The sequence below is a fragment of the Panicum virgatum genome, chromosome 2K, assembly GCF_016808335.1.
Source record: "Panicum virgatum strain AP13 chromosome 2K, P.virgatum_v5, whole genome shotgun sequence".
Taxonomy (NCBI): Eukaryota; Viridiplantae; Streptophyta; class Magnoliopsida; order Poales; family Poaceae; genus Panicum; species Panicum virgatum.
This window is the reverse complement of record NC_053137.1, coordinates 4,377,687-4,405,632: the sequence shown is the minus strand read 5'-3', so window position 1 is coordinate 4,405,632 and position 27,946 is coordinate 4,377,687. Positions and strand designations below refer to the sequence as shown.

At 44.7% G+C, this 27,946-nt stretch overlaps 1 protein-coding gene and 2 long non-coding RNA genes across 5 annotated transcripts; all 3 read left to right on the top strand.

Moving 5' to 3' along the window:
- Positions 1-5,100: 5,100 nt before the first annotated feature.
- LOC120695859 lies at positions 5,101-7,278 on the top strand. 3 transcript variants are annotated; one of them, XR_005683926.1, is made up of 6 exons: positions 5,101-5,192; positions 5,665-6,098; positions 6,183-6,492; positions 6,577-6,833; positions 6,925-7,131; positions 7,218-7,278. It is a non-coding gene; the product is annotated as an uncharacterized LOC120695859 (long non-coding RNA). The 3 variants fall into 3 exon arrangements; XR_005683927.1 differs by having other exon boundaries at positions 6,183-6,263; positions 6,364-6,492; positions 6,925-7,244; XR_005683925.1 differs by having other exon boundaries at positions 6,925-7,244.
- Positions 7,279-8,064: 786 nt separating this feature from the next.
- LOC120695858 lies at positions 8,065-9,383 on the top strand. Its single transcript, XR_005683924.1, has 3 exons — positions 8,065-8,218; positions 8,307-8,480; positions 9,137-9,383. It is a non-coding gene; the product is annotated as an uncharacterized LOC120695858 (long non-coding RNA).
- Positions 9,384-26,360: 16,977 nt separating this feature from the next.
- LOC120694969 (zinc finger protein 6-like) lies at positions 26,361-26,846 on the top strand. The gene has a single exon (XM_039978305.1). It carries the CDS (start codon positions 26,361-26,363, stop codon positions 26,844-26,846), a length of 486 nt encoding a protein of 161 aa, XP_039834239.1.
- Positions 26,847-27,946: the final 1,100 nt, after the last annotated feature.

The window sequence follows — 27,946 nt, the reverse complement described above, 5'->3', positions numbered from 1 at the left end:
CTTAAAACTCATGATTGTCACGTTATATTCCAAAAACTATTACCCATTGCAGTCCGTAACATTTTGCCAGAAGAGGTCATTATCCCATTGATTGAGCTTAGTAGGTTCTTCAATGCAATATGTTCAAAAGAGTTGACCATTGAAGAGTTAGAGAAATTGACTGTTTCAATTAGAGAAACTCTTTGTCGTCTTGAAATGGTCTTTCCACCAGCTTTCTTTGACATCATGATGCATTTGCCGGTTCATCTTGCTGAAGAGGCTAAACTAGGAGGACATGTATGTTATAGATGGTTGTACCCGATTGAGAGGTACTTGCGTACATTTAAAGGCTATGTGCGGAACAAAGCTTACCCTGAAGGTTCAATAGCCGAGGGATATATCTCAGAGGAGTGCATGACCTTTTGCTCTCGCTTCTTGGAAGACATTGACACTAAGACTAACCATCCAGAGAGACATGAAAGTGCCGCTGTAAATGAGCCACCATGTGGTCTTAGCATATTTGGCAAAGTTGACTATACTAAGAAAGGATTTACCTTGGAGAGCATTCCTAAGGTAGTTATGCAGCATATGAGCCATCGGATATTAACAAATTGTGATGAGGCCATTCCCTGGGTCAAGTATGCTGTAATTAAATGGTTGCTTTGGTGCCATCTTTTGATTTTTCTATTAACTGATTGCCTAAAACTGTTTTTTTATGAAACTGTAGTCAGCACTAGGATATTCTCAGGAAACAGTCACATAAAAATGTTGAGCAGCGTCACAAGGAACAATTTGTAGGCTGGTTCGAGCGTAAGGTGAGCTTAAATTATTTTCATAACTTTTGGAGTGCACATGTGTACTAGCTGGTTGATGCATATTTTTGTTATTGCTTGCAGATCAACAAATTATATGCAGACGGAAAAACAAGTGCTGAGATACATGCACTTTCTCAAGGGCCAGACTATCGTGCACGTGTTTTCAACAGATGCTTGATAAATAGTTTTTTGTTCCAAACAGCTCACATAGAAAAGAATCTGACTCCGCAAAATAGTGGTGTTGTAGTGAAAGGTGATGATAGTGCTGCCGACGTCTCATGGTATGGTGTTATTAAAAAGATTTACGCACTTGGTTTTCCAAGAGAGAAGGAAGTCGTCCTGTTTGAATGTGACTGGTACGACGTACCTGCTACTAGTAAGAGCAAAGGCAAAGGAATTAAAAGGGATCAGTATGGGATAATCGACATTGATCCAACTCGAAAGCGATATGTGAATGATCCTTACATTTTGGGCACGCAAGCGGAGCAGGTCTTTTATGTGCAAGGCAGCAAGAAATCAAATTTGTTATCGGTTATAAGAATGAAGCCTAGGAATTTGTTTGCCATGCCAGAGTCAGCACGTACAGAAAATGAGGGACAAATTGATGTTGACTCACTAGACGTCGGAGTGGAAGACATGGAATATTTATGCTGGGATGAGGAGTTGACAAATTGGACTAGGTCGGGGATCGAAGGTGTTACTGGTGATGCATCTGTTATTAAAAAAGCACTTGCTGATTCCGTTCCTGAACCGCCAGCAAATGACTTCTTGGCTGACGAAGACGAAGATGACACATGCGACAACTACATTGATGATGGATATGTAGCACCTGTGAATTCAAAAGTTGAAGGACCAGATGAAGCATTTTTCATATAATTTTTGGTAATAAGATTTTACGATTGTGCAGCACCTATGAAAATATCTTCAATTTTCTCTTAATATCTTCAGTTTGCTCTTACTGTACTTCTTATGAAGCTTATTTTAATATTTGTGTGTATCAGGAGCAGTTTGTCAGGAACAAGAGGAATTTAGTATCAATGCTTTTGAGGAACAGGAGCTATTTTACAAATCGTGAAGCTTTTTTTTTTTGCGACATTCTACAAATCAGAAGCTGCACACACCCATTTGTAATAAAATAATCATACTTCATTGTCACCAAAGTGTGCCCATTTGTAATAAAATAATCATACTTCATTGTCACCAAAGTGTGCCCATTTGTAATAAAATAATCTTACTTCATTGTCACCGAATTGTTATGCACATCAATCATTGCAATTAAGAAACAAAGTTCCAGATTGGAAGATACAATTAAGGACCTGCATTGCATATTTCATAAGCAACATTGCATGGAAGCAATGCAGAGTCATAAATAGCTAGCTGGAGACCCTTACTGAGCATACAAATATGGTATGACTGGCCACTACTGCAATAGGGAGCATCAAATATGGTATGACTAGCCACTACTGCAATAAGGAGCATCAAAGGTGCACATTGATTTCTAGTATTATACGGGTTCATTCATACAGACCCTAACTGACCATAGAAGCATATATACACATAGATGCACCATACATGGAGCAACTAACCAAAATGCCCACGCAGGGGCACCCTAATCCTAACTACACTTCATTTATTCTTCTGTTGCTTCTTTTTGCTGATGGATGGACCTGCTTCATCAGACGAGGACAAGTCCACATAGATTACCTCCTCCTTTTTGTGCTCGAATTTGTTCACCTCGATTGGCTCATTTATTTGCACTCCCGCTGGACATCGCTGTTTCTGAAATACAAATTAAAATAGGTTACTGATCATGTTTGTAAGTACCAGCACTGACCCAATTTACAAAGGCGCTATTTCAGAAATGAAAGTAAGTGGGGGAAAATTACCCAACTCACGGCCTTGCATCTTCCTAGGGTTTGCATCAGTTCCTCAGTTGGCGACGGGAGGCAGGATGACGACGGTGATGGCGAAGGCGATGGGGAAGGCGACGGCGATGGCGAAAAGGGGCGGAAGAAGCGCCCTTCCTTGTCGCGTGGCTGCGTCCTTGAGTTGTGGTTCTAGCGCTTGCAGCCCGCCATCTTCAATCCGCCGGCGATTTGTGGGAGGAGATCGTGGGGGCTGGGACGAGACGCCGCCCTTGCGCCCTACGCGACGGGAAAGGGGGAGATGAACGGGGGAAGAAGAGACGCCGAGGATAAGTCCAAGCCGCTTACACGTGGGACCCAATGATCGGTTAAAAAAATTGATTACTCACTGACATCCCGGTCCCACATGTAGGAGCTAAGTTCTTATCCCTTGTGTTTAGCTCAAGGATATATTTTGATCCATATCAAAAAAAACTTTAAACATGTTTAACTTTCTGAATTTTTGTTCAAATGCGGTGGTTTTTTTCTACTTTCTTGGGAAAAAAAATTCTTGAACTCGAAACATTTTCATATTTTTAATGGACCCCATGTACTAAACAATTTTGGGAGTTTGCCCACTATTTAGTAACTATAGAATGAATTGATAACCTTTCCAATGTTTGATTTGTACGATATATGTTGTAATCTCAAAATTTTCAATAGTCACATATACCCAACATAATTAACCAAGTTGATTTGGACGACGATGATGTGTCTTTCGCTTGGGAGCTAACCATGTGTGTATCATGTCATGTAGCCTTGTGTATATTATTTAGCCGAGTTGATCTCTTCACATATATGATCATATCATTTGGGAGCTAAGACCACATTTTGGAACAAATGGGTGAATGACGGCCAAAAATGAACAGCTATTTCGAACTATAAGACTCATGCGTATTTATGTAGACATGATCACATAGGTAGCCATGGGTGTATTATCAGTTCTGAAATGTTATGAGGTAATAAAATAATGTTTGTGGATCAAACTAAATAGCAAAGTTGATTTATTCAATGATGATCTGTACACATAGTGATCATATCATTAGGGAGCTAAGATTACATTTGGAGTAAATGGGTGAATGAGGGCGGAAAATGAACAGTTCTTTTCATACTATAAGACTCATATGCATATTCATGTGGGAACTAATACCACATCTTGGAACAAATGTGTTAATGATGGCGGAAAATAAGTATTTATTCATATCTTGTTGGACCTAAGAACATGTTTTGGAGCAGATTTGTAAACGTGCTGTAAAATAAACAGTAATTTTCAAACTATAAGACTCATATGTATAGGCGAAAAAAACATATATCCATATATCATCTAAAGTACGAGAAACAAAAAATGATAAAAGTTGACTAAAAAAATGTGAGGCACAGAATCGAACTGCTGACCTCTAGGCAAACACCAAGATAACAAACCATTGGGCTATTAACGTTCTTTTGAACACTCACCATTTATGTTTTACTAGAATGATGAAATCCCTTGACTTTTCTGCTAATCCTCCCTGGCCACCAATTATCCCACGCTAATCCTCCCAGGCCGCCAATTTTCCCACGCCAATCCTCCCTGGCCGCCAAATCCCTCTCCCCTGTTTCAACTTCCCTCCCAATTTTCCCACTAACCCCGCCCACCCCGCGAGATCCCCTCGTCATCTTCCCAAACGAAACCATCAGGGCGCCGCCCCTGCTCCCATATCTAACCCTAATCATCGCACTCCCATCTGTACATCACTTGGTGAGAAGGGGGCAAGAAGAGGTCTGTCCTTCCTGGTGATCCACATATGGCGACTCGTGCCTCCAACACTGTTGGCGACCACGGAGATCCTGCTGATGGAGACGCCGGCAACCAAGGGATCAAGAAACCACACCAGCACCCTGCTCATCCCCAAGGTCTCACTGATGACCACGAGTTACAGTTTCAATCTACTGAAACCAGCAGGTACGCTACGTCTTGGAAGTTTACATCTACCAATTCAATCTACTGAATTCTTTTAGGGAAACTCCTATGACTGAGAATTTCGATCTTGACTGAGAACTCCTAGGGTTTGTCTTAGAAATCACCTATAGGGTTATTCTGAATTCTCTTAAAAAGAAGAAGAAACAAATTTCTGGAGGAAGGGTATAACTGTGTTCTTTGCCATGATGGGGTAGGAGAAACCTTGGAACACTAGTTTTTTGAATGTCCCTCTGCTGTCAGTCGGTGGTTTGCTCTGGGAATTACATGGGAGGAGAATGCTAATGTGCATCAGAAGATCTATCTGGCCAAGCAATCTTTAATTCCTGAACATATTTAATTACATGGGAGGAATTTTTTGTTAGATTTCACCTAGTTATTTTCTACTACACTGAACATATTTAATTCAACATTGCAGAGCCCCAACTGATGGAAACAACGGCGACAAAGGATCAAGAAGCTCCAATGTCGTCCTGCTGTACCCCAAGGGCTCACTGATGACAACGAGCTACCGTTTCAACCTATTGAACCAAGCAGGTGCGCTACATCCCTGATAATGAAGTCTATCTGATTATGTTGATTCACTTAACTTAATTTTTTATATCTCAGAATTCCAGATTTATTATTCATTCATGGAGTATTAGTTTGGTCAGATTTCAACTGGTTTATGTTGAATACACTGAACATAATTTGTTAGATCTCATAATTCCAGATTTATTGTTCGTTCATGGAGTTCTAGTTTATGTTCAATACACTGAACTTAATTTTTTATATCTCAGAATTCCAGATTTATTGTTCGTTCATGGAGTTCTAGTTTATGTTCAATACTCTGAAATTAATTTTTTATATCTCAGAATTCCAGATTTATTTGTTCATTCATGGAGTACTAGTTTGGTAAAATTTCAACTGGTTTATGTTGAATACACTCAACATATTTTGTTAGAACTCATTTATTCCAGATTTATTGTTCATTCATGGAGTACTCAAAAAATATAATATGTTGTTGCAGTCTCACTGGTGAGACGTGGACTATAATTTTGCAACGCTATGGGGCAACAACAGCGGATACAGAATTTGTTGAGCTCGTTTGTGATAGGTCCTATATCACATTGGCCAACTTAGTTTTACTAAAAACAAAGTTGGGGTACAGTATGCGGGACTTCATGTACTATCTGAAGCGATGTGCCAACGACTCAGCAAGCCTCATCTTGCTTGATTATGACCACCAAACAGAATCTATGATGGCTGCCAATGAGGTTGAGAGGAAACTCAGACTATTGATATCAACAGAGCAACCGTCCGAATTAATGAAGTCTATAACACCCATGAAGCGACCAAGGGGGACAACTATAAAAAGTCGTATAGATGTACCTACTGCAGAAGAACCAATTGATGCATACAAGGAATGGCTTGAAATCCTGCAACAAGAGCAACCTGAAACGGGTAAGTTAAATTCTCTCCCCCCCCATCAAAGATAATGTATGATATAAGTGCTAATATCATTACTAACACTTTGTTGATATGCAGAATTTAGAGATGATTACAGGGACGAAACCATCAAGACATATAAAGAATGGTTGAGGCGTAAAGGCTATCTTAGAGACATCTGTAAAATCTACTCTCCTGCTCTCCTATTTATATATAAATATATTGTAACTACCATGTGCAAACTATAAATTTGACAAACTGACCATTCCATTATATGTAGATGCATATGCACAAGATGATGATGCCAATGACAATGTTTGAGTTGCTGCTGATGAACACCGTACACATAGCCCATCACCAAAAAAAGAATGGCCATCTCATGCAAGGCGTAGATCAAGAAAAGGGACAGGTGTGTACTGCATCCAACAATTTGTTACAACATCCTCCATGTTTAAATTGACTGACCATTATGAACATATTTGTTTCCTTATAGGTGCAAATGAAGGTTGTAAAAAAAAAGGGCGTGGTACCCTCAAGGGTTTATCAGCAGCCATAAAGAGAATAAAGAGTGGCTCCCAGAAACTAAAAATTGATTTTTCATCAAGCCTGGGAGGCCCCATAGGGCCTAACTATCGTGCATTTGTGGATGAAGTAGTGCTGTTTACGAGAAAAAGTGCTCCACTTATTGGAGTGAAAGTTTGGAAAGACATAGATGAAAATGTGAAAAATTCTATAGCACTCGATGTAATGGTACGCACAAGAAATTAATTTTATTGGCTAACAGCAATATCATGTCATACATGCAAATGCTTCACATTCTTAATGATTTTGAAATTTACAGAATCGGTGGGAGGTTGAAAACACTGAGGATGGTAAAGAAAAAATATGGGCTGTGGCCAAGGAGCGGTACAAAGGATGGCGCTCAACATTCAGTGCGACTTACAAGGCATATGACAGTTATGATGAAAGAATGAAGAACAAGCCTGACGACTTGGACCTTGTTGAGTGGCATTATTTGATCCTGTATTTTGGAAGTGAAGCTTTCCAGGTATTTCTTTTCTATTGAAATACACGTGCCAACTATATCTGTTTACTGCACTACTAATTCATTTTGTTAATTCAAACTTTTTGCAGAAGGTAAGCAACAGGAACACTAACAACCGCGAGCAAAAAAGGACCAATCATTGCACAGGATTCAAACCATTCTCCAAACTTAGCGATGAGCAGGTATGCTATGACATACTTTTTCATATCTTACCGAATGGCATGTTGTATATTTAGTTTTCCACAAGTGTCAACTGATGCAATACATTCCTGCCATCCAGAGAGATCCCGGAACAGGTGAAGAACCAACTGATGTTAACCTTTGGAGGATTACACACGTGAGGAATGGTGTATGGTCTGATGAAGCTTCTCAGGCTGTCTATGTGAGTAATGCAGTTAGTTCAGTTCTCACATCATGATTCATAATATTATTGCTTTAATTTTCATAATTCAATAATAACTCCATTGTTGTTGTATCAAATAGGAGAATGCAGTCGTCAAAATTGCAGAAAAGTGTGAAGAAAAAGACACTATTATATCAAATTCAGAAGAAAATATTATTTTCCAAGCAACCTACAAGGAAAGCATAGGATGCAAAACATCCACTGTTCATTGTCATGGGTACATGTCTACACGTCCAACAGAGAGGGCATCAATGAAGGCTCAACTCGAAGAACAAGCCCGTGCTACAGTTGCAGCCAACCAGAAAAATCAAGAGCTACAAGAACATATTGAGAAGCTAAATGGCAAACTTGAAAACCAAGAAGCTGAGAGTGAAAGGAAATTAGAAGAAAAGTTGCAGCAGTTCAAAGAGGAAGAGAGTAGGAAAATCCAAGCACTTAGGGATGAATTCATGGCAGCACTTCATGAAAATACACAAACCACGTTAGCTCAGGTAAAAGATATTTGAATATCTATTTCTAACAGCAGAGATCAAGTAAGGTTCTGAACCAATTAACAACTTGGCTGATTTGTTACCCTTGCAGCCTGCACCAAATAATTCAAACATCCAACAGGAAGCTACGCCACCTATTGACAAAAGAGCTGCCACTACTCCAGATTCTAATGCAACTGAAGCTGCATCAGTTCAGGTACAAAATTTTCTTCGTATTTGTCACGCCATTGATAATATTAGCACATGGCCTAAGTTAGCTTCTTGCACCATTTTTTCCTATGCAGACTACACCAAAAAGTGCATCCATCCCAGAGGCAGCAAGGCAAGTGGAGATACATGCAACGAAAACACCATCCTCTAAGGCCAAGAGAAGTCTTTCTCAAACCAACAAGAATTATATTAGTTCACATAACTTGATGAATGCTACTGTGAAACGTATACGGACTAGAAGCCAGCAGGTATGAACATGCTCCTAATTATAACTTCTCTTACATTTTCGACGGCGAGGGACAGGACGGGGCGGGTCGACGTTGCTGCGGCAGGACGGCGACGGCCGGTCGTTGCAGCCGTCAGGTCTCCGAGCGCACTGGACGGCGGCGCGATCTGCCGAGCACGCGGAACGGCGGATCGAGGATGGAAGAAGATGCGGTCAAAGTCGTGGGTCGTGAGTAAATGATGGGCGGCTAATGTGCATCGTTGGTTGCTTTGACGACTAAAATGGACGTCTCGCGTTGAGCCCAGGCAGAATGACGAATAGCGGGAGGTGGGACGTGATCAGCGTTACGGGGCACCATTATTTAGGTGGACGCCGTGCATCGAACGGCTGCTGGTTCGCACTTGCAGAATGACGAAACGGGAGGGCGAGGGTCGGCGACGAACGAGTCGCCCATTCGAACTTTTTAGGAGTAGAGATATGTGTGGCTAGTCATGTTGCTCCTTATCCATATGTCTCTTAATGGCAAGTGCTAATTTAATCTTTTCCTAGAGCTTTGTTTAGTGGTACTGCAGCACGATTCTTTTGCTTCAATGAAGAAATAGTAAATCTAATTTAGTCACATGTTGCTTGCTTCAATGCTGTCTGATGATGCTTGCATTTACTTTTTTCCTTCAACAGGATATTTGAACTTGCTAAATGGATCAATCGCACACTGATGCCTTCCATGATCAACACAAAGATAGTATGCATCAATGTCAAACAATGTTTCTTGGATCCTACATAAGACAGATGTAGTTGTGTTGTTGACCCAACAGTAGCTAGCTAGCTATCTATGAACTATTCTCAATTCTGAAATTGTACTGCAATTTGGCACTTGGCATTTTATTATCTACTCATTAGCAGAGTTAATGTTGGATTCCTTTCAGTTTCATGGTGATTTGAAACGTGATTTTCGGTATTTATCATTTATTGTTTACGATAAATTATGATCCAAAAAATAAAATGCAATATCCATAGCGACAGGGATATGCTGGTTGCAATAACAAAAATGCAATGGTTCTTCGATGCTATAATTGATTGCAACAACTGTATTTTAGTCTCCATACAAGCTGTTGACACCTATAATGATTGTTGCTAAAATAGTTAATAACCTCAAACTACACCTTGCGGCAATATCACTTGTTGCCCACAACTATTTTCTGTTGCAACACTTCTTTTTGCCACCACTATTTAGTGATGCTATAATAGTTACTAACCTCGAACCATACCTTGATGCGATTTCGCTTCTTGCTTCTACAAATTTTATGTTGCACCACTTATTCTTGCAACCACTTGGTGCTGATGCTACAATCTTGACTAACCACGAACAATAACTTGTTGCAATATTATTTCTTGCTTCAAAATTATTTTCGTTGCACAACTTATTGTTGCCACCAACAATTTTCGTGGCTACATTCTCTATTGCCACAATATTGGTCCTGGCCAAAAAAAAATGCCAGTTAGTGCATTGCAACTATATGTTATGGCAACGTTTAATGGTGTGGCAATACATTCTAATGCCATGACATCAGCCGTTGCCACTTCTCTCTAAAGCAATGGTTTATTCTGTGGCATTTACTAGTATTGCAACATGACCAAAAAGTAGTTGCAAAGCACCTATTACCACAAAGCTACTTGCAACTTCTTGCAACCAAACTGATTTAGTTGTATGTTCAACCTATTGCATCTATTTTTGCCCTATTGCTACTATTTTGAGACCGTTGCAATAGGCCTAAAATCTAGTAGCCCCAGCCAAGGTGGAGGCCCAAACCAATTCGACTTCGTTTCAGTTTCGGACTCCAGGAATAGCCCGCACTAAAACGATCGCTCAGGTTGTATACAGAGTTAGATTTGGACGTTCTTTATATGGATGGAAAGATAATTTCAAGACGCTTCCAATGGCACTGGTTTCAGGCCTAAATTCATCAGGAGTCGACAGGAATCGTCTGTACAAGTTGACGTCCAGTTTCTGTTTCGGCGCTGCGACGCCGTCTTTCGGTCTTTGGGCCTTGTATCGTGTTGGAGCCCATTAGGGTGCGTCCAGGGGGTCTTGCACGACCCTAGAGTCTTCATAAACAGCAGCCGCCATACCATTAGGATTTGGGTTTTGCTTAAGTTATTCTGTCATGAACAGTTCGCCGCTAGATCGGTTTGTGAGACCCCAACTTGTGAGATTAATCATTCATCTGCAGAGTCACTTCAATTGAGCTGCGTTCTTTCGAGTTCTTACTTGTGTTCTTTGTTGCGCTTGCAGGGATTATCCTTCATGGTGAGGTCAACCGGGTTGTGATACGGTTGATAGCCAGAGGAGTTGTAGTGCTAAGATTATAGGGTCGGATCTTGTTGATCTGAAGCCGGATTGGTGTGTCGCTCTCCGAACACAACGATAGTTATCCAGAACCTGACAGAAGATCGGGACCCCCTGTTCCCATCACTAGGTGTGGAAGGTACTCAATCCCTCGGATTGTCATGGGCCATAGGGGCACATCGAACAGTGCTCTACGTGCGGTGGTCTTTCAACCACTGGACCCTATCTCCGGTTGAACCATTATTTTTAGGGTTGGCAAGTCGTTAAGCACAAAAGATAACTCTTCTTGAGGCCCTCACTAGCGTCGTCGGGCTTCCTAATGTCTCCATCAACCGTCATGTCTCTACTCGAAAAATCTTAATCCGATTCCCTTTTGGGCAACGTGCGTGACCGCGTTGTTTGCCGGGGTTACCACGGTGCGTGCCAGCTAGCCACTGGCCGGTCACTCGATTAAGGGTGTCAATGGTTCGGTTTCAGGTCAGATATCCACGGATTTCGGGACTAGCGGGTTTGGGTTTGGGGATGATTTCTCACCCACGGTTTTAGGGTTCGGGCCCGAAACCTATCGGGTTCGATTTCAGGTTTGGTTTTCACCCGTGGATATATACCCAATGGATATCTGTTTGGAATAAAAACTCATGTTCTATAGTATACTAATAATTAATTTATTTGCATAGATTATTAAATTTATTTTAGTTTGACTCAAGAAATTATTTAGTACTTATCGCCTCTTGTTTATACATATGAATGTTATATATATCATTTATATGTTTATAGAAAGTACTTATTGCTCTTACTATATGTTGCCATACAAAGCGGGTTTTGGGTATCCAATCGGATTTTGAAGATCTGCGGATTTCAGTTTTGGGGATGGATTAATCGGTGTTCGGGACGGATTCGGGTTTAAGTTCAGATTTCGGTTTTGAATGCCAAGATACTCCAGCCGATCCGAAGCCACCTCGTTGCCATCCTTGCACTCGATCGACCTGCAATGTGTGAGAGATTGCTAATGCATGTTGATGTCTGCCTACAGTGATTAGAAACATACTCTCCCCTCTGTTTGACAAAGATACAGAAGTCACAGAACTATACCTAACAGTGTATTAACAGCTCCAGCAGTTATGGAAAAAAAGCTAGCATTCAGCGAAAGCTGATGCATTCCCACGTGATTTTGTCCCCAAGTAACGCTAACTGTTGAATGAAAGAGGGAGCTAGCGAACAAATTAAGGCAGGGCCCCAGCTTAGATCACCAGAAAACGACCAATGATATACGCATACTGATATGATTTACTGGTGCTGTACATATATTATATATGGAGCACATCTATCGGCAGGCATGTGATTCGCCCAGAACACACACAGTTACTTTGACAGGGAAAGATCCAATAATTGACCAGTGACCCACACGGAAAAGGGCTTTTGGCCAAACGAAAGGCCCTGGGTATGTATGCCGACACGTACGCCTGTTCAATGCTAGTAGCACGCAGGAGATACCATATCCCAATACGGGAACACTGTACTCAATCCCAGAATGACCTCGCTGGTTCGCGTGCGAAAACTCTCCCATAATTAACTGTCTAATAAGTACTATATTTTAATAATGGGGAGAAAAAAGCATCATATCATTCGCCATCAAGGCCAGAGTTTACCATATTAATTAACTAGAGAACAAAACAAAAATGGCCCTAATACATGTTCATAAAGTACCACCATTGTCATTAAAGAAAATAACATACCAGTAGCTTTCTTTTCATTTTGTGCATCTTGTGCTTGTGATATTATTTCTACAAACATTACAAAAGAATTAAATCAGTTAACCACAAGTAATCTTTTTCTCTCTTTCTTAATTCTACGTAGTGGTGTGTCCCCTACGGTGTGAGATGCTACACACAAGTACAGAAATAGTTTGTGCTGGCGCCTCCCATTTACGGTGCTGGCAGTTGGCCAGCACCGATCCATCTATGCTGGTGAGCCACTTAAGCAATCACCAGCACACTAATAGACATCATTTCTGCTGGCGGGCCACTAAGCAACCGCCAGCACAAATGACACAATATATAGCCGTTCACACCTTTCTTCCTCCTCCAGCCCACCTTCCATTCTTGCCTAAGAGGACCTCGTGGTCACACTACCAGAGAAAAGGGGTTTAATCCGGGTTGGCAACCCATTTTAGTTCCAGTTGTAGCAACCAGGAGTAAATGATTAATGGATCTGTAAAACTAAATTAATTATGTGGTCTACGAGACTTGAACATAGGATACTTTTCCTCGTGTACAACTTCTTTATCATCCCACCTACACAGCACAAGTAACTAGATAGAATGCTTTTCCATTTTTAAACTAACCCGTGAAAGACCCTTTAGTTCTGGTTAATAACCCCAACCAAGACTAAAGACCCTTCAGTCTGGATTGATGTTACCAAATGGGACTAAAGACAGAGGTACTTTTAGTCCTGATTATTAACACCAACCGGAACTAAAGGGTGTTTTAGTTTCGGTTGGTGTTAATAACTGGGACTAAAAGTCCTCTTGCGTCCATAAGAGGACCCGGGACTGATGGGAGCATTGTGTTGATACTAATTTGCGCCAACACACTCGAATGCGCTAGAACGCACGTTGATCGTCGACACGATCTTCACCAACGGGCTCCCTGCGCACAGACCGGTCAGACCAGTTATGGCGACCGGTTAGACCGGTTCTACAGAGAACACCGCGAAGACCTAAAACCTCGAGCTCGGGAGGGACCCCGTCGGAGCTCGTGGATCTAGGGTTGCTCTGAGGTCGGCAGGCCACTCAGAACGCCATCGAACGCCGTGGAGACGAGCGAAGAACAACAGATGAGATTGGAAAAGTTAGGGTTTGGAGGTAAAAGGTAAAGGATAAATGTGTGAATCGATTGGGATTACCCTCAATCGGCCGTGGCCCTTCATATATATAAGGTGGGGAGGTCTGTACCCATTAGGAGTCGGAACCCTATCAAATCCCGTGTTAAAATACAACTCCTAACTTGGACTAGGCATTTTGGACCGGTCTGACCGGTCTCTGGACCGGTCTGACCGCTCTGGACCAGTCTGACCGGGGTGCAGGTCTTCCGGGAGGCATAACTCCCTCATCTGGACTCCGAATTAGACGTTCTATATATGCATTTCAATCGTCTCGACGAGATCTACGAAATGGTGCAGTCCAATTTGCAATTTAACAAACTTGTCTAGACCGGTCTGACCGGTTCAATGGAGAGGTCTGACCGGTCCTGCCCAGATTGTCCAGAAAACCTTCATCGTGCCAATTTTGAGTGTCAACATATGACCCCCTATTTCTTGGTAAAGCTTGCGTACTAAGAAATATATCTCCAAGCCCAAAAATGCACTTGAACAATGAGAAGCACCTACGCACCAATCATCTCTTGCTTTCAATGACGATAGTGTGTATGACCATGTCATCTGGTGCAAGTAGGATAAGCCTGAGTATAAATTATCTCGGCTATGAATCATGTTCTTCAAAAGAACCACTTCGGTCTATTTAGTAGAATAATCTGTAGCAATTAACATGAAGCAATGCCTCTTTGAAGATGGAGGATTAATTTAATCAATGAAATCCAAATCCTCAACCTCGGAACGACCATGATTTGATAATAGGATGTATCAAAACAGTGGGCAAACCGCTGACATTCTTCACACCCCTTATACTGCTTGAAAGAATCAGACATCATGGCAAGCTCGTACAAATCGGCTCTTTTAAACAACTACTTCATCTTTGGAGCCGATTGATGTATACCACAAATATCTTCATGAACGTTCCTCATGGCAACTTTGGCCTGATCTGAGCTCAAACATTTAAGAAATAAATATTCGGCTATTCAACGATAGAGCTTATCGTTGACTAAAACATTTTTAAATGTTATCCGCCAAATATCCTTTTCTGCACCGCGACCAAGATCTTTAGATAGGAGATTACAGGAACCCTCCAGTCTTGATCTTCGGCTTTAGTGATGAATCACCTTTCAAAGCCGAATTGGTGTCTCCAGCAGTCTGGACGGTCAGACCGGTCTCATGACCGGTCAGACCGGTTGCATTGACCGGTCGGACCGATTCGTCCAGATCCTGCAATTTGGCTTTTGCTTGCATCGGCTTTCGAATATGAAAATATTTCTTCATAATTTATTAACCAGATGCTTGCTTAGCCATAGCAATAGCCTATCCATTCTCTTCCCTTTGTATATATCTTATAACAAATTCATTGAAGGAAGAAATAATATCGAGGTACTTGTCAAGATATGCATTTAAATATCCATTATATCATTAGCATACCTCGAATACTTGCTGCACCATCAGAAGTGAATCACCATCAGAACACATTTCACGCCTGTAGATTGCAAAAATTCCAAGCCAAATAAGAGGGCTTCATACTCAACTTGATTATTTATGAAATCCTCCTTTGATCGGTTTGAGAACTCAGAATACCACTACTTGAAGAAATCAAGACAGCACCAATTCTTTGACCATCATCACAAACCGATCTATCGAAATATAATTCCGTGGTGTGCAAGTAACATAGCCGATTCCCAAAGCATGCTTATCATTAATCTGATGCTCAACAATGAAATCCGCTATGATTTGGCCTCTCATAGATTCCAAGGATTCACAAGCCAAATCATATTCAACTAAAGCATAAGCCCACTCGCTGATTCTATCACTTAAAATTGGCTTTTGTAACATGCGCTTGAGCACATCGGTTTGACATACTACTATGCTGAAGCGTCCCCTCATAAGAGAAGACGTAAATGTGATGCAAACATCAGTCTCAGGAGGCTGATGACACATTTATTACATCAGATGGTTCATCACCGTACAACTCAACGCGGTAATGGACAGAGGAGCGCCACTATCGCGATGATTACAACCCACACCCACACAACGATATTAATTATAAAAAGAGGGTCATCAGAGTCTTGCGCCATGCGGTATCTCTTGCGGGTGACCCTAATCCACAGGCTAGGCTGGGTGCAGGACGGTACCCTACTCGACGTCTTCTGGAACAAAGTCTGGATCCTCCTCTGAAAAATTAAGAAATGGGGTGAGTACAAACGTACTCAGTAAGTCCAACCACACCCACGGAGGGGTATAAACAGAATATAATGCACAGGGTAAATCAAGGATAAGGCTAGGGTTTAATTTACGGAAAGCAAATTTTTATGCAGGGGTTCATTTGAAAGAAATGATTTTTCATTGCAAGTTCTCTTTGTACCGACTAACCCATAATGTTGGCCCATACAGGACCCAAATTTTAAGCTGCTACCGGACTCCTCATCCGCCGTAGCACACGGCACAACTGCCAGATTCGATTCCAAAACAACTCACGCCAACCCATCCCAAAGTAAACACTAGTTATGTGACCACACCGTAACTCGCCCAGTGCCGTGAGCACGGCTATTCGAATAGGTTTTAACTCTGCAGAGGTGTGCAACTTTACCCATAAGCGGGGTACCGCAACTCGATCACCTTAGTGTCGGTGCAGATCCCAACAAAGCCATTACCCACCTTAGCTAGACCTAACTAGCCATCACGGGATCCACCAAGGGGTCATTGACCTATCATAGAGGTTTCAACCAGGGTATAAGTCACACAGAGCTAATCCCTTCTCCTTGATCACACATTGCTCTCAGCTCTCCTGATGGCTATCAGACTAACTAGTGGGGTTTATGCTAAGCCGTTGCCCATTCAATGGTCGAGTGGTTTGCACGATAGTGGAGTTAGGTGAGACGACACACCAACTTGGTCCTTAGTTGTGACAAGATGGATATCTCCCTTCCTTGCCCTGCCACACAGGCACGAGCACACCAATCGGCAAATCACACAGAAATGCCATCCATCCCGTCTAAACTTACCTTTCGAAAATTCCACTTTTATCCCTTCCCACACACACCTTTTCTTTATAAAACAACTTGTATTGTGTATAAGATCCTAAGCGTTCTAGCAGCGATCAACGTCCAAACGCATTCGGACATTAATCTAGGTGGTCAAGGAATGGTTATAACAAATCAAGGGGTGGCTATCCAACCATGTTTTCAGCAGGCAAAACATATACAATTTCATAAAATAGGCCAATAGGTTGTGTTTATAAAAACTGGGACAAAACATGCATCAAAGGGCGGGATTGAACTTGCCGTCTTCAAATCCTTCCGGGGATTCCTGATCGAAGTGCTGTCCTTCGGGCTCGGGGTCGCAGAACTGGTCCTCGTTCGCTTGCTCATAGTACTGCTCGTCTACGGCCTCTCCTTCGTTCACACCGTGATCTACGACGCATTCAAACAAGCACATAATCAAGAAAAAGAAGTAAAAGCTTTATCATTGAGCTCGAATCGGAAACAATTAAGATATGGAGATAGAAGTAATATTTTAGGGCAGGTTCCTAATGTCATGGCCAAAACTAGGTTATGAGAGGCATGGTAAAGTTTTAGGTCAATCCGAGGTTGTTTGGCGCATGAAATGACAGGTTATATAAAGGTTTAGGGGTTAAAAAAGGAGTCAGGGACTTATTTGTAATTAGTGAAAGGACTTGATTAGAATTTCGGGGAAGGTTTGGGTTACTCTGGAAAAGGGTAGGGTTTTATTTACAAATAAGTTTATATAGTGGGGGTTTTCTTTGTAAATATTATAAAGGGTAGGGCTTAATTAGCAAAAGGGCTAAAGGGGTGTAGGGATTTTAAAAAAAACAACAAAGGGCAGGGGTGTATGGGCATATTTGCCCTGTCTTCGTCCTCCCCTCGCACTGAGAAACAGGGGAGGGGGTGGCACATGCCCGAGGTGGCCCTAGGCTGGCGGCCTGGGCCTAGGAGCAGCTCTGGAGTGAGGGAAAAGAGAGAGGGAGGAGGGAGGGTCCGATCCCCGACCGCGGCTCGGCTAGAGCCAGCCCGAGGTGGCCTAGCCACGATGGCCGGCGGCAGCGGGCGGCGGGTGGTGCTGGGCCAGCGCCCTGGGCTCGATGGTGCTTCGAGAGGAGGGGGAAAAGAGAGAGGAGGAGGCGGGGGTCCTATTCCCCTACATAGCTCAGGCCGGGGTGGAGCAGGGAGGTGGGGCGACGAGAGTAGGCGGCGGTGGCCACGGCGGCTCTCGCTGGCGGCGCTGCGGGCAGTGGGAGTGGCGGCCGGAGTCGTGGGGGACGAGAGCGATGTCGGGGTCTCCTTTTATAGGCAGGGAGAGGCGGTGGCGAGGCGGGGGAGGGGAGTAGTAGGTGGTGGCGGCCGGCGAGCGGCGCGCCTTAATGGCGTTCGGCCGCGTTCGCTTGTCGCGGAGCGGCGCACGAGCGGCGAGGCGGCGCAGCGGTGATGGGACGCGAGCGCCAGCAGTGGCGAGTAGGCCAGCGGCGCTGTGGTTGGCGGCGGGTGGCACGGCGAGCAGTGTCGCGCGTGGGCGTGCACAGGGGCGGTGCACGTGGGCGGGGCCGGGAGCAGAGGCCGGCGTCGAGCCGCAAGCGGCGAGCGGCACGGCGCGTGTCGTGTGGCGCGTGCATGCGTGTGCGCGTGGAGCGCATGGGCGAGCGGCCGCAGCGTGGCGTGGCATCACGGCTCGGCGCACCGAGCACCGTGGGCGTGCGCACGCGCGCTTGCGCCCAGGCGGCCAGGGGCGGCGCGGCGAGCTGGCCGCTCTGCAGCGCGCGGGAGAGTTGAGGGGGAGCCGGGCCGGGCTGCGCGTGCGGGTGCGCGGCGTGTGGGCGAGGCGGCATACGGGCGGCCGAGGCATGGCGCGGCGTCGCGGAGCGGGGCGTGGCCGGGGTGGCCGGCGGGCTGAGCAGCGCTCGGGGAAGGAGAGAGGGAAGGAAGGAGAGAGAGGGAGAGAAAAAGAAAAGAAGAAAAAAAAGAAAATAGGAAAAAGAGAAGGGGGGAGGAAAGAAGAGAGAGAGAGAGATCGTGCGCGTGCTAGCGAAATCCGCGGCGGCGACCGTGGCTGGTCGGCCACGCGCGCATTGTCGGGCGACACACAGCGCGTCGCGCGGAGTGGGAAAAAGAATATGGGACGACAACCAAATTCATGTGTCGGGATGGCGAAAATCGTTGGGAAGGGTTTCGAAAAAAATTAGGAGCCTCGGACGGAAGAGATGTTCTGAGCTCAACGACGGAAATTAATTTTGAAAATAATTTAGCGAGTTGTTTATCTGGTAAATTTTCCGGGATGTCACATATGCAAGTACTAGATAGTAGATAATGCTTCAATTTGGTACAAGCATAATAGAAAGACAAACATAACTTCTCAGTAAGAGTATACCTTATCTCCGCATCAATAAGTCATCGGCATATATAAGTGATGACATACTCATTGTCTTCGGTTTCTTGAGTCAAAACAGCCACAATGATCTTGTCTTCAGCAGCCACATAAAGCCTGAAAGGAACCCCTCTCCTAGGTGCCTTGAGCACAGGTGGTGAAGACAAATAAACCTTGATCTTTTCAAAGACCTCTTGCTATTCTGGCCCCAAGTAAATTCGGTTTCATTCTTTAACCGAAGAATAGAAGTAAGAGCATCAATATGCCTTATTACAAATAGTTTGCCAATTTTCTAGCTCGAATTGAAAAACTTCTAATTCGGCTTTTATTCGCTGATGTTATAATTTTCAAGCAGCTCAAGACCTCAAATACATGATCAAAGTCTTGAGAGCCCCTTGCAAACTGATCTGTTGCATAGAAACTTCATTAGGTAAATTATCATTTTCCAATATTTTGCCCCCCGAGCACTTAAATGTCGTCGAGCTCCATATTGGTGCTCTTTTGGTGTAGCCTCATGATCCACTAGCTCCTCATTGCCTTGTACCCAGAATGTTAGCGGTGCTTCTCCATCGCAAAGAACCGAAACAGGCATTGCCGATTCGGCTTTCTGTTCTACTGCAACCTCAACCGGTATGACCGGTTACTCTGGGCGGTCAGACCGGTCGCTTGTACCGGTTAGACCGGTCTCCTGAGGTGGTTCTACCGGTCGTGCTGGCTGGTCAACTACTTTGACCCTCCATACCTTGCCTTGTGGGACCATTGGTCTGTAGTGGTCGGATTGTTTGTCCCTCAGCCTCTTGAACTCTTTTTCCTTCTTCTCCTGAGCACGCAGCTTCCTTCTTTGAGTACGAGTCAACCCCGAAGGACACCATCTTGGTTGAAAGCACTTTGATGTCGAGTTACTGCTGCTAGCCTCATGATCATTAGCCATGATCGGCCTTTAGATAGAAGGATTGACCGATTTACCAGGAACCATCGGTCTTGTACCCGCATCATTGACAACCACTTTGATATTGCCGATTTGCATAACATCATCGGCTTTATCTTTCTCTGGATCAATAGTGGGTTGTACCTCTTCTTTCTTCTCCTTGACACTGTAAACCTGTCTTGGAGAATGAGTTTTATCCGGTCTCTGATGAGACCAGTATGACCGGTCAGTGGCGACCGGTATGACCGGTGCAGGCTGCCACCTCTGACCTGATTGGTGGGGTCCCAATCGGTCGTGCTCTGGTCGTGAAACCTTGCTGAACACAAGCCTTCTGTGATCCTCCTCCCTGTGGTGAGATGGTGGGTATAGCATCGGATAACAATACATCCAAATTCCTTCATGCCCCCATATAGGACAAGAAAAACCCGATGCCGGTGACGCCCATGACGTAGCAGCATACACCTTCTGAGGAGGCAACACTGTAGTGCTATCACCCCTATGCTTGCTGGATTCTCCCCTAGGAGAAGAATGCTTGCCTTGACGCGGAGGTGAACTTGGTTGTTTTTCTAGTGGCCGATCTTTTGGAACGGTCTTTGTGTACTTGTTCAGTAGCTGAGCAAAGGTGAGCTTCTGCTTTGTAAAACTCCCATGCACCTTTGACTCATTAACCTTCCTAGTACCTTCTTCTGGGTGCTTAGACTTGAAAGTTCTGGGTCGGCTTTTTGCCTGACCGGTCTGACCGGTTAAGGCGATCGATAGACCAATCGTGACTGGGCAGCAGGCCGACTAGTGTCTTGTGAGGAACTCTCTTGCCCTCCGGGCCTTGAAGCTTTGACAGTGATCTTCAGTGACTCCTCTCCATTAGGAGTCTTCTCCATCGTTACTTCCCTAGCCCGAACCTTGTCATTGACATTTTTCGACCTTGGCTCACCAATGATAACATTTTTCCTTTTGCTCCTTCGGCTTGTTCCGGCCGAATGAGTACCTTGGCTTTATCCAAATCAATCATATGGACAGGGAATGACGCCTTGTCATCTTTTACCTCATGCATTGCCAATCGTCCTTCATTAACGGCTGATTGGATTTTTTGACGAAAGATATTGCAATCATTAGTTGCATGAGAAAAAGTATTATACCACTTGCAATATGCATGCAGCTTTAGCTCCTCAAGTGGCAGTATGACATGTGACAACTTGATGTTTCCGCTTCTAAGCAATTCATCAAATATGCGATCACACTTAGAAACATCAAATGTGAAACGAACTTGTTCTTGCCGATTCTTCGGAATCGGCTTAAGCGATGAACAAGAACATGGCTTAGCTTCTGATGGCCATATGAATTGAGCAAATTCCTTTTTCTCATCGTCCGAATTAGATTTACAATCAACATGTATGGACCGATGAGTATTATGGGCATCTTTTGTGTTCTGGAGTCTAAATTCTAAACCCAAGACTTTCATGTGCAAATAATTAACAGTGTGGTACTCAAAGCCTTCGAGTTCTTTTTTCAAATAAGAACACAAACCATCAAAAGCCAAATCAGCCAATTCCTTTTCAGAAACTGTTAAATTTAAACATCGGTTTTTTATATCTTTAAACCTTCGGAAGTAATCCGAAGCAGGCTCATCTTGGCCTTGCCTAAACGATGCCAAATCCGACAGTTTAGCTTCATTGTGCCCATTATAAAAACGATCATGAAACTTACGATCCAACTGATTCCAAGATTGAATAGAATTCAGGGCCAATGAAGAAAACCAAGAAAAAGCGGTTCCAGTTAAAGATAATGAAAATAAGCGAATGCGCAAAGCCTCATGAAAACCAGCTTTTCCCAGTTGTAAGATATATTGGTCAATGTGCTCCCAAGGTGCTTTATTATCATCACCACTAAATTTCACAAAATCAGGAACACACCAACCAGCAGGAAAAGAAACTAAATCAAATTCAGGAGGATATGGCTTTTGGTATAATGTAGAATTACCTATATCCACACCGAATATAGTTTTCATCGCACTAGCCGGATCCTCTTTTAACCTAGCGGGATCGGCTTTGCATCTACCACTCGTGGATGCTTGTGCTACAGAAGTAAGACGATGTTCTATAGAATTATCTTGTACCATCGTCTGAACCGAACTTATCGGTGCATGCCCCGCAAATTTTTCATGTACATTAACAAAAATCGGTTCATGTGGAGAACCAGATTCTTGTGAAGGAGAAGGCTGCACACAATTTGTCATCTCATTGGTTCGGCTAAGGATTGCCGAGCAAAGAGGAGACGTGTTCGGTGTAGATGTTACTGGGTTGACCACCATCGCACCGGTCTGACCGGTTTGTTGGACCAGTCTGACCGGTTTGTTGGACCAGTCTGACCGGTCTAGCCGCATTCGGCTGTACCAGCTGCAATGGTGATGTTTGCCCTGCAAAATAGTTCGTCGGCATGCCATATAGTGGTTCTTGAATAGATGCTGGCATAGCCGATGAATTAGCAGTTTGGAAAGCACAATTATCATCTACGGATTTGTCTTTTTTCATGATATCTATTTGATCTTTTAAATCATTCATGGGCTTATATATATCAGCAATTTTCTTATCCATAATAGATGATAATTGGCTAAACAAGTCGGAAGATGAAGTGCTTACATTGCTTATTACCTCGACTTGCTTATTCTTGAGCGTGAAGGATGGCATCACAAATTCTTGAACCCTCGTGACCTGGCCTTGCTGATTTTTCTTGAATCCCTTCAAGAATTGTGCTTTGAAGCTCCCTGACCACCAAGTACTCTTGGCGCTCCTCCTCGCTGAGATCCTCGATAGATGTGGAGATGTTGCCTTCGTCGAGGTCGGTGATGATGCCCATCGTCTTTGAGAACTAGATTAGATCGGTTTAAAAAACAGATTAATCTGTCCCCAGCGGAGTCGACAAAAAGTATGTTGACACTAATTTGCGCCAACACACTTGAATGCGATAGAACGCGCGTTGATCGTCGACACGATCTTCACCAACGGGCTCCCTGCGCACAGACTGGTCAGACCGGTAATGGCAACCAGTCAGACCGGTTCTACAGAGAACGCCGCGAAGACCTAAAACCTCGAGCTCGGGAGGGACCCCGTCGGAGCTCGTGGATCTAGGGTTGTTCTGAAGTCGGCAGGCCACTCAGAATGCCATCAAACGCCGTGGAGACGAGCGAAGAACAGCAGATGAGAATGGAAAAATTAGGGTTTGGAGGTAAAAGGTAAAGGATAAATGTGTGAATCGATTGGGATTACCCTCAATCGGCCGTGGCCTTTAATATATATAGGGTGGGGAGGTCTGTACCCGTTAGGAGTTGGAACCCTGTCAAATCTCGTGTCAAAATACAACTCCTAACTCGGACTGGGCATTTCGGACCGGTCAGACCGGTCTGGACCGGGGTGCAGGTCTTCCGGGAGGCATAACTCCCTCATCCGGACTCCGAATTAGACGTTCTATATATGTATTTCGATCGTCTCGACGAGATCTACGCAATGGTGCAGTCCAATTTGCAATTTGACAAACTTGACAGGTCTGACCGGTTCAAGAGAGAGGTCTGACCGGTCCTGCCCAGATTGTCCAGAAAACCTTCATCGTGACAATTTTGAGTGTCAACATATTACTCCCAAGTGGTTTCTAGACACAGAATCGCCACCGCCATCTCCATTGTTAGCAACACCAAGCACTATTGGACATTGGTCATCGGGGGATTGGACTGACAATTTATTAACTAGTTTTCTCCTACAGTGGCATGGAGCCAGGGGAGCTACACCTATCCCTGGTCCCTGGCATACCAGCGGCCAGACGCCGTGAGGATCGGAGGTGGATCGGACTAGGTGGCGGCGCCGGCAGCTTTGGTGTATTCTTGCTTTTGCTTGCTCCAACTAGCTAGCTAGGTTTTGGGAGTTACACTTGGGTGCCATATAAGTAAATATGAAAATATGACATTATATATATTTGTAAAGAAAGAGGGGGAGATGTTTCCTCTAGATAAAACAGTGTATATATAACTCTTTTCAAAAATCGGGAATTTGTGTTCCACACCAGTGTAGTGACGAAAGTTTCATTTCATCCCGACAAACCCACCCCCTATTGGTCGCAAGCTACCACAAAATGGAAATTTCGTGAAAATGTTTATTTTTGTGAACGTGACAAAAGAACTGTCATGAGAACATATTTTGTGAAGGTATTATATGGACCATCATGAAATGTTTGTTTTCGTGCAGGTGATCACAACACTCTCTTGGAAACTATGTATATAATTTCATAGAGTGTTGCATAACTCCCATGAAGGATCAACAACTCTCACAAAGTAGTTGGTATGGTAGCTTTGCACCTTGTGGGCTTAACCGTTTTTTTACTTCCTCCGACTCTCACCCTGATACTCATCTTCCCTGGCATGTTTGTGAATTATATTTTTTATGCAAAAACATGCCTTTTTTGAGAATTTAAATGTACTTCTACCTGTTTATTGGAATTACTTTATGATAGAATCTTCATGAGAGTTGGATGTCACGGATCATTTTTGTATAAGAAACAGACACCAAATTTTGAGTTGGAAAAGGCTCGAACCAGCATTGAACCTTGCTGGTAGATGCACAATCACACCTGCAATAATATAATCAAATTAAAGGTGGTTATGACCACCCAATTCCTAGAACTATGAGATTATTATTGTCGTCAAATCCTTTTTAAGGACAGGAATAAACCCTAGATTTTTGTTCCGAATAACCAAAATTATGATGTAATTGTCAGTATCAATTACCTCATAGGCGGTGCCGCACAACAAGTGGACGTGAGACTTGGCTTCGGGCCGGGACAAAGAACCAACTGAGTGCCCTAGCTTGGACACCTGTAGGGCCCCCAACCTCCCTACCAGGATGCCAACCCGGGGGGCGAGGCATCCCTTCTTCTCGCATTGTAGCCCAGCCGACTGAGATATACAAGGTGGAGCTAGGCCTTCTTCCAACGATCTGATCTGAACACTTCCGATAGACACTTTTACCCGTTTATAAGTGCACCATTGTAAGCATCCAGCACTCGAACGCAAGGAATACGAAGTGCACCACCACCTATACTGGATGTAGGGAAGTTATCCGAACCCGTCTAAGCTCTTGTCTTTAAGTGTTAGCCATTGAGCTATGAAGAAGTGCAGCGAAAATTTACTCGCTGGTGATCGAAACACCGACAATGTAAAGCTAATTTGGCCCTTGTTAGACGCCCTTAGATAGGGAACTAAATTGGTTGGGCTTCCATTGCTTTATGATCTAAGTAAAATTATGATGTAAAGCTAATTTGAGTCACTATGTAAGACACCCTATTTGGAGACACTGATTTTGTAATGCGTCTCCAAAACAATATCACAGACGTGCCTTAATTAAACGTGTTTCTAATATGTTCTCCTAGGCTTCCAAAAATGAAACGTGTCTCTATGACAAATCATCCGAGAAAGCGGGTTAAAAGCAAGCGTTTACGATAATATTGGAGCCTGCGGTTTAACAGCCCACGTCTCCTATATGGAGAGCAGAAGGAGATGCGTGTTTGTTGAGACGCATCTCCGATAGCAGCCCCTATACAGGAGATGCATTTTAATAACACGGGTTTTAAAGTTTTTTCATCTCCAATAAGCTTTGAGCCGTGTCTGGATACAGGATTTCTGACATAGGGAGTACTAGATGTTCTTAATTACTCAGTCTGCCGTAATCTATTAAGGTATTAAAGTATTACAAAATATTTTTATATTACTCAATTTAATTCACCACCAAAAGCAATATTTATATATATTTATATGACTCAATCATCTTTGCTCAATTCCAAATTGTTTACTGTTAATGCACTATGGCCTCCTGCATCAATGACATACCGTTCGCAAATAAGCGATTGCAATTAATGGGAAATAATAGAAGATTTCTCCCAAAAACTTTAGCAGTGCTGTATATGTTCTAATGAAACAAAATGGTTATAGAGAGAAATTTTTTTTTGAAAGAATGGTTATAGAGAGAATAACAGTGCTGTTCTTCGCCCTATAAATGATGTACTTGATCGCCGACTTGGTATCCAAACCATCCGCTCTTGCCAAAGGACTAGCGCGTGCCCATCACACACCTCGCTCCCGTCTCGGCCCCGGCCCCGGCCCCCAGCGATGCGTCTGTCCCGTTCGTCCTAGGCTCCTAGCTCGTACCATTTCTGGACAGAGAATCGCCGCCGCCATCTCGCTCCGATCCATTGTTAGCAAAACCAAGCACGATTGGTCGGAGCCGGTGTGGACTGACAATCTAATTGTTTTCTCCTACTGGCTACTGCTTACAGCAAGCTTGGCTGCTGGGTGCTTTTTGGAACAGTTAGCAAGGCAGGTTTGCAGTGCCATGGAGCAGCAGGAGCTACACCTGTCCCTGGCCCTGGCGCCGGCGGCTGGACGCCGCCGTGAGGAGGTGGACGAGGTGCGTCTGTTCGCTTGCCTCTTCTGCGACAAGACGTTCCTCAAGTCGCAGGCGCTCGGCGGCCACCAGAACGCACACAAGAAGGACCGCGCCGCCGCCGGCTGGAACCCCCACGTCTACGGCCACGAGGAGGACGCCGCCGCCGCCGCCTCACTGGACGCGCTTGGCTTGTCGATCCCGATCGCTCCCCACGGCGTCACGGACGTGAAGGTCGAAGCGCCGGACGGCGGCGGCGCGCGGCTCTTCGCCGACCACGTGCTGCACCCGGGGGCGGGGGCCAGCAGCGGTGGCACGGTGGAAATGCTCAACTGGAGGACGGCCTCCCACATCTCTGCCCCCCCGGAGATCGCCAACACCGCCGTCGCGCCCTCCAATTCCGGCGAGGAGCTTGACCTTGAGCTGCGACTCTAGATCATCCACAACCACAACGACTGCTTCGTCGGGGCGGGCCGTCGGGGAGAAAGATCTCTTTTGACACGCACGCATCGTGCAGGCCGGCTAATCATCAGCGGTTAAAGTAATCAGCCTTCTTGCATTGGCTACCCAGCCTATCACTCATCTGGGAGGCACTGTACCTTGCTTATCGCGATCTAGCTATACGGGTCATTCATGCATATCCTGGAGGCCCAGAAACGGCAGTACACCTGCTCTTCCATTGTGACTTTGCTGCGAGCTTCTTGAGGGCGCTTGGCTTCAATGTTCCTGTTGGATTGATCTCCTACCTAGTGGGCCCAACGGCCTATTAGGCCCTTAATCCACGCCCTGATCAGGGGCGTCCAACCCTTAATGGTTGGTGGGCCCCTGCTGTACACCGCCATATAAAAGGGGGTGAGGGGCCAGGCACTCGGTACGAGGTTCACCGCGCCGCCAGCACCCTCACCCACATTCCCTAAACCCTAGCCGAGTCGACTCACCGCCGCCGCCGTCGACGCTGACCCATCGACGTCGCTGCCCACGTCCTCGACTCCGGCGCTACGCCCACGACTCCTCTGCACCGCTCGTCGCCGCGCTTGAGCGGATCTCCATCAACGAACCAGAGATGGCCGCTCCAAGCTCCACCGGTGGTGATGGTCTCTACTTCTCCCTTCCTGTGTACTCTATGTTCTAGATCTAGGACTCCTTTTGTACTCAGATCAAGAAAAGAGAAAGAAATCCTACTCGTATCCGTCCACTGTGTGATCCTAGAAATTTAACAATGGTATCAGTCGCCTACACACGTGTAGATCGAGGTCGGGAAAGAAAGATTCGAGTGCGAATCGAAACAAAAGTCAAAGAAAAGCGAATCGATTTCGAATCGAACAGAAAGGATCTAACCCTAACCCTAGAGATGAAAGGGCGCGGGAACTACCTGGTCTACGCGCCACTGCCGCCGCCGGTGCGCGCGACGTGCTTGCGCCGTTGCTCGCCGGACTTCACGGTACAGAGGAGCCGCCTGCTCGCCGCTCCGAGACGCTGGGGTCGCGCGCGCGGGGCTCGAGAGCATGGCTCCGTCCACGGCCGGCTCGACGGCG

Excerpts from the sequence above, each read along its gene's own strand:
- LOC120694969 (XM_039978305.1), top strand. The coding sequence starts at position 26,361 with ATGGAGCAGCAGGAGCTACACCTGTCCCTGGCCCTGGCGCCGGCGGCT.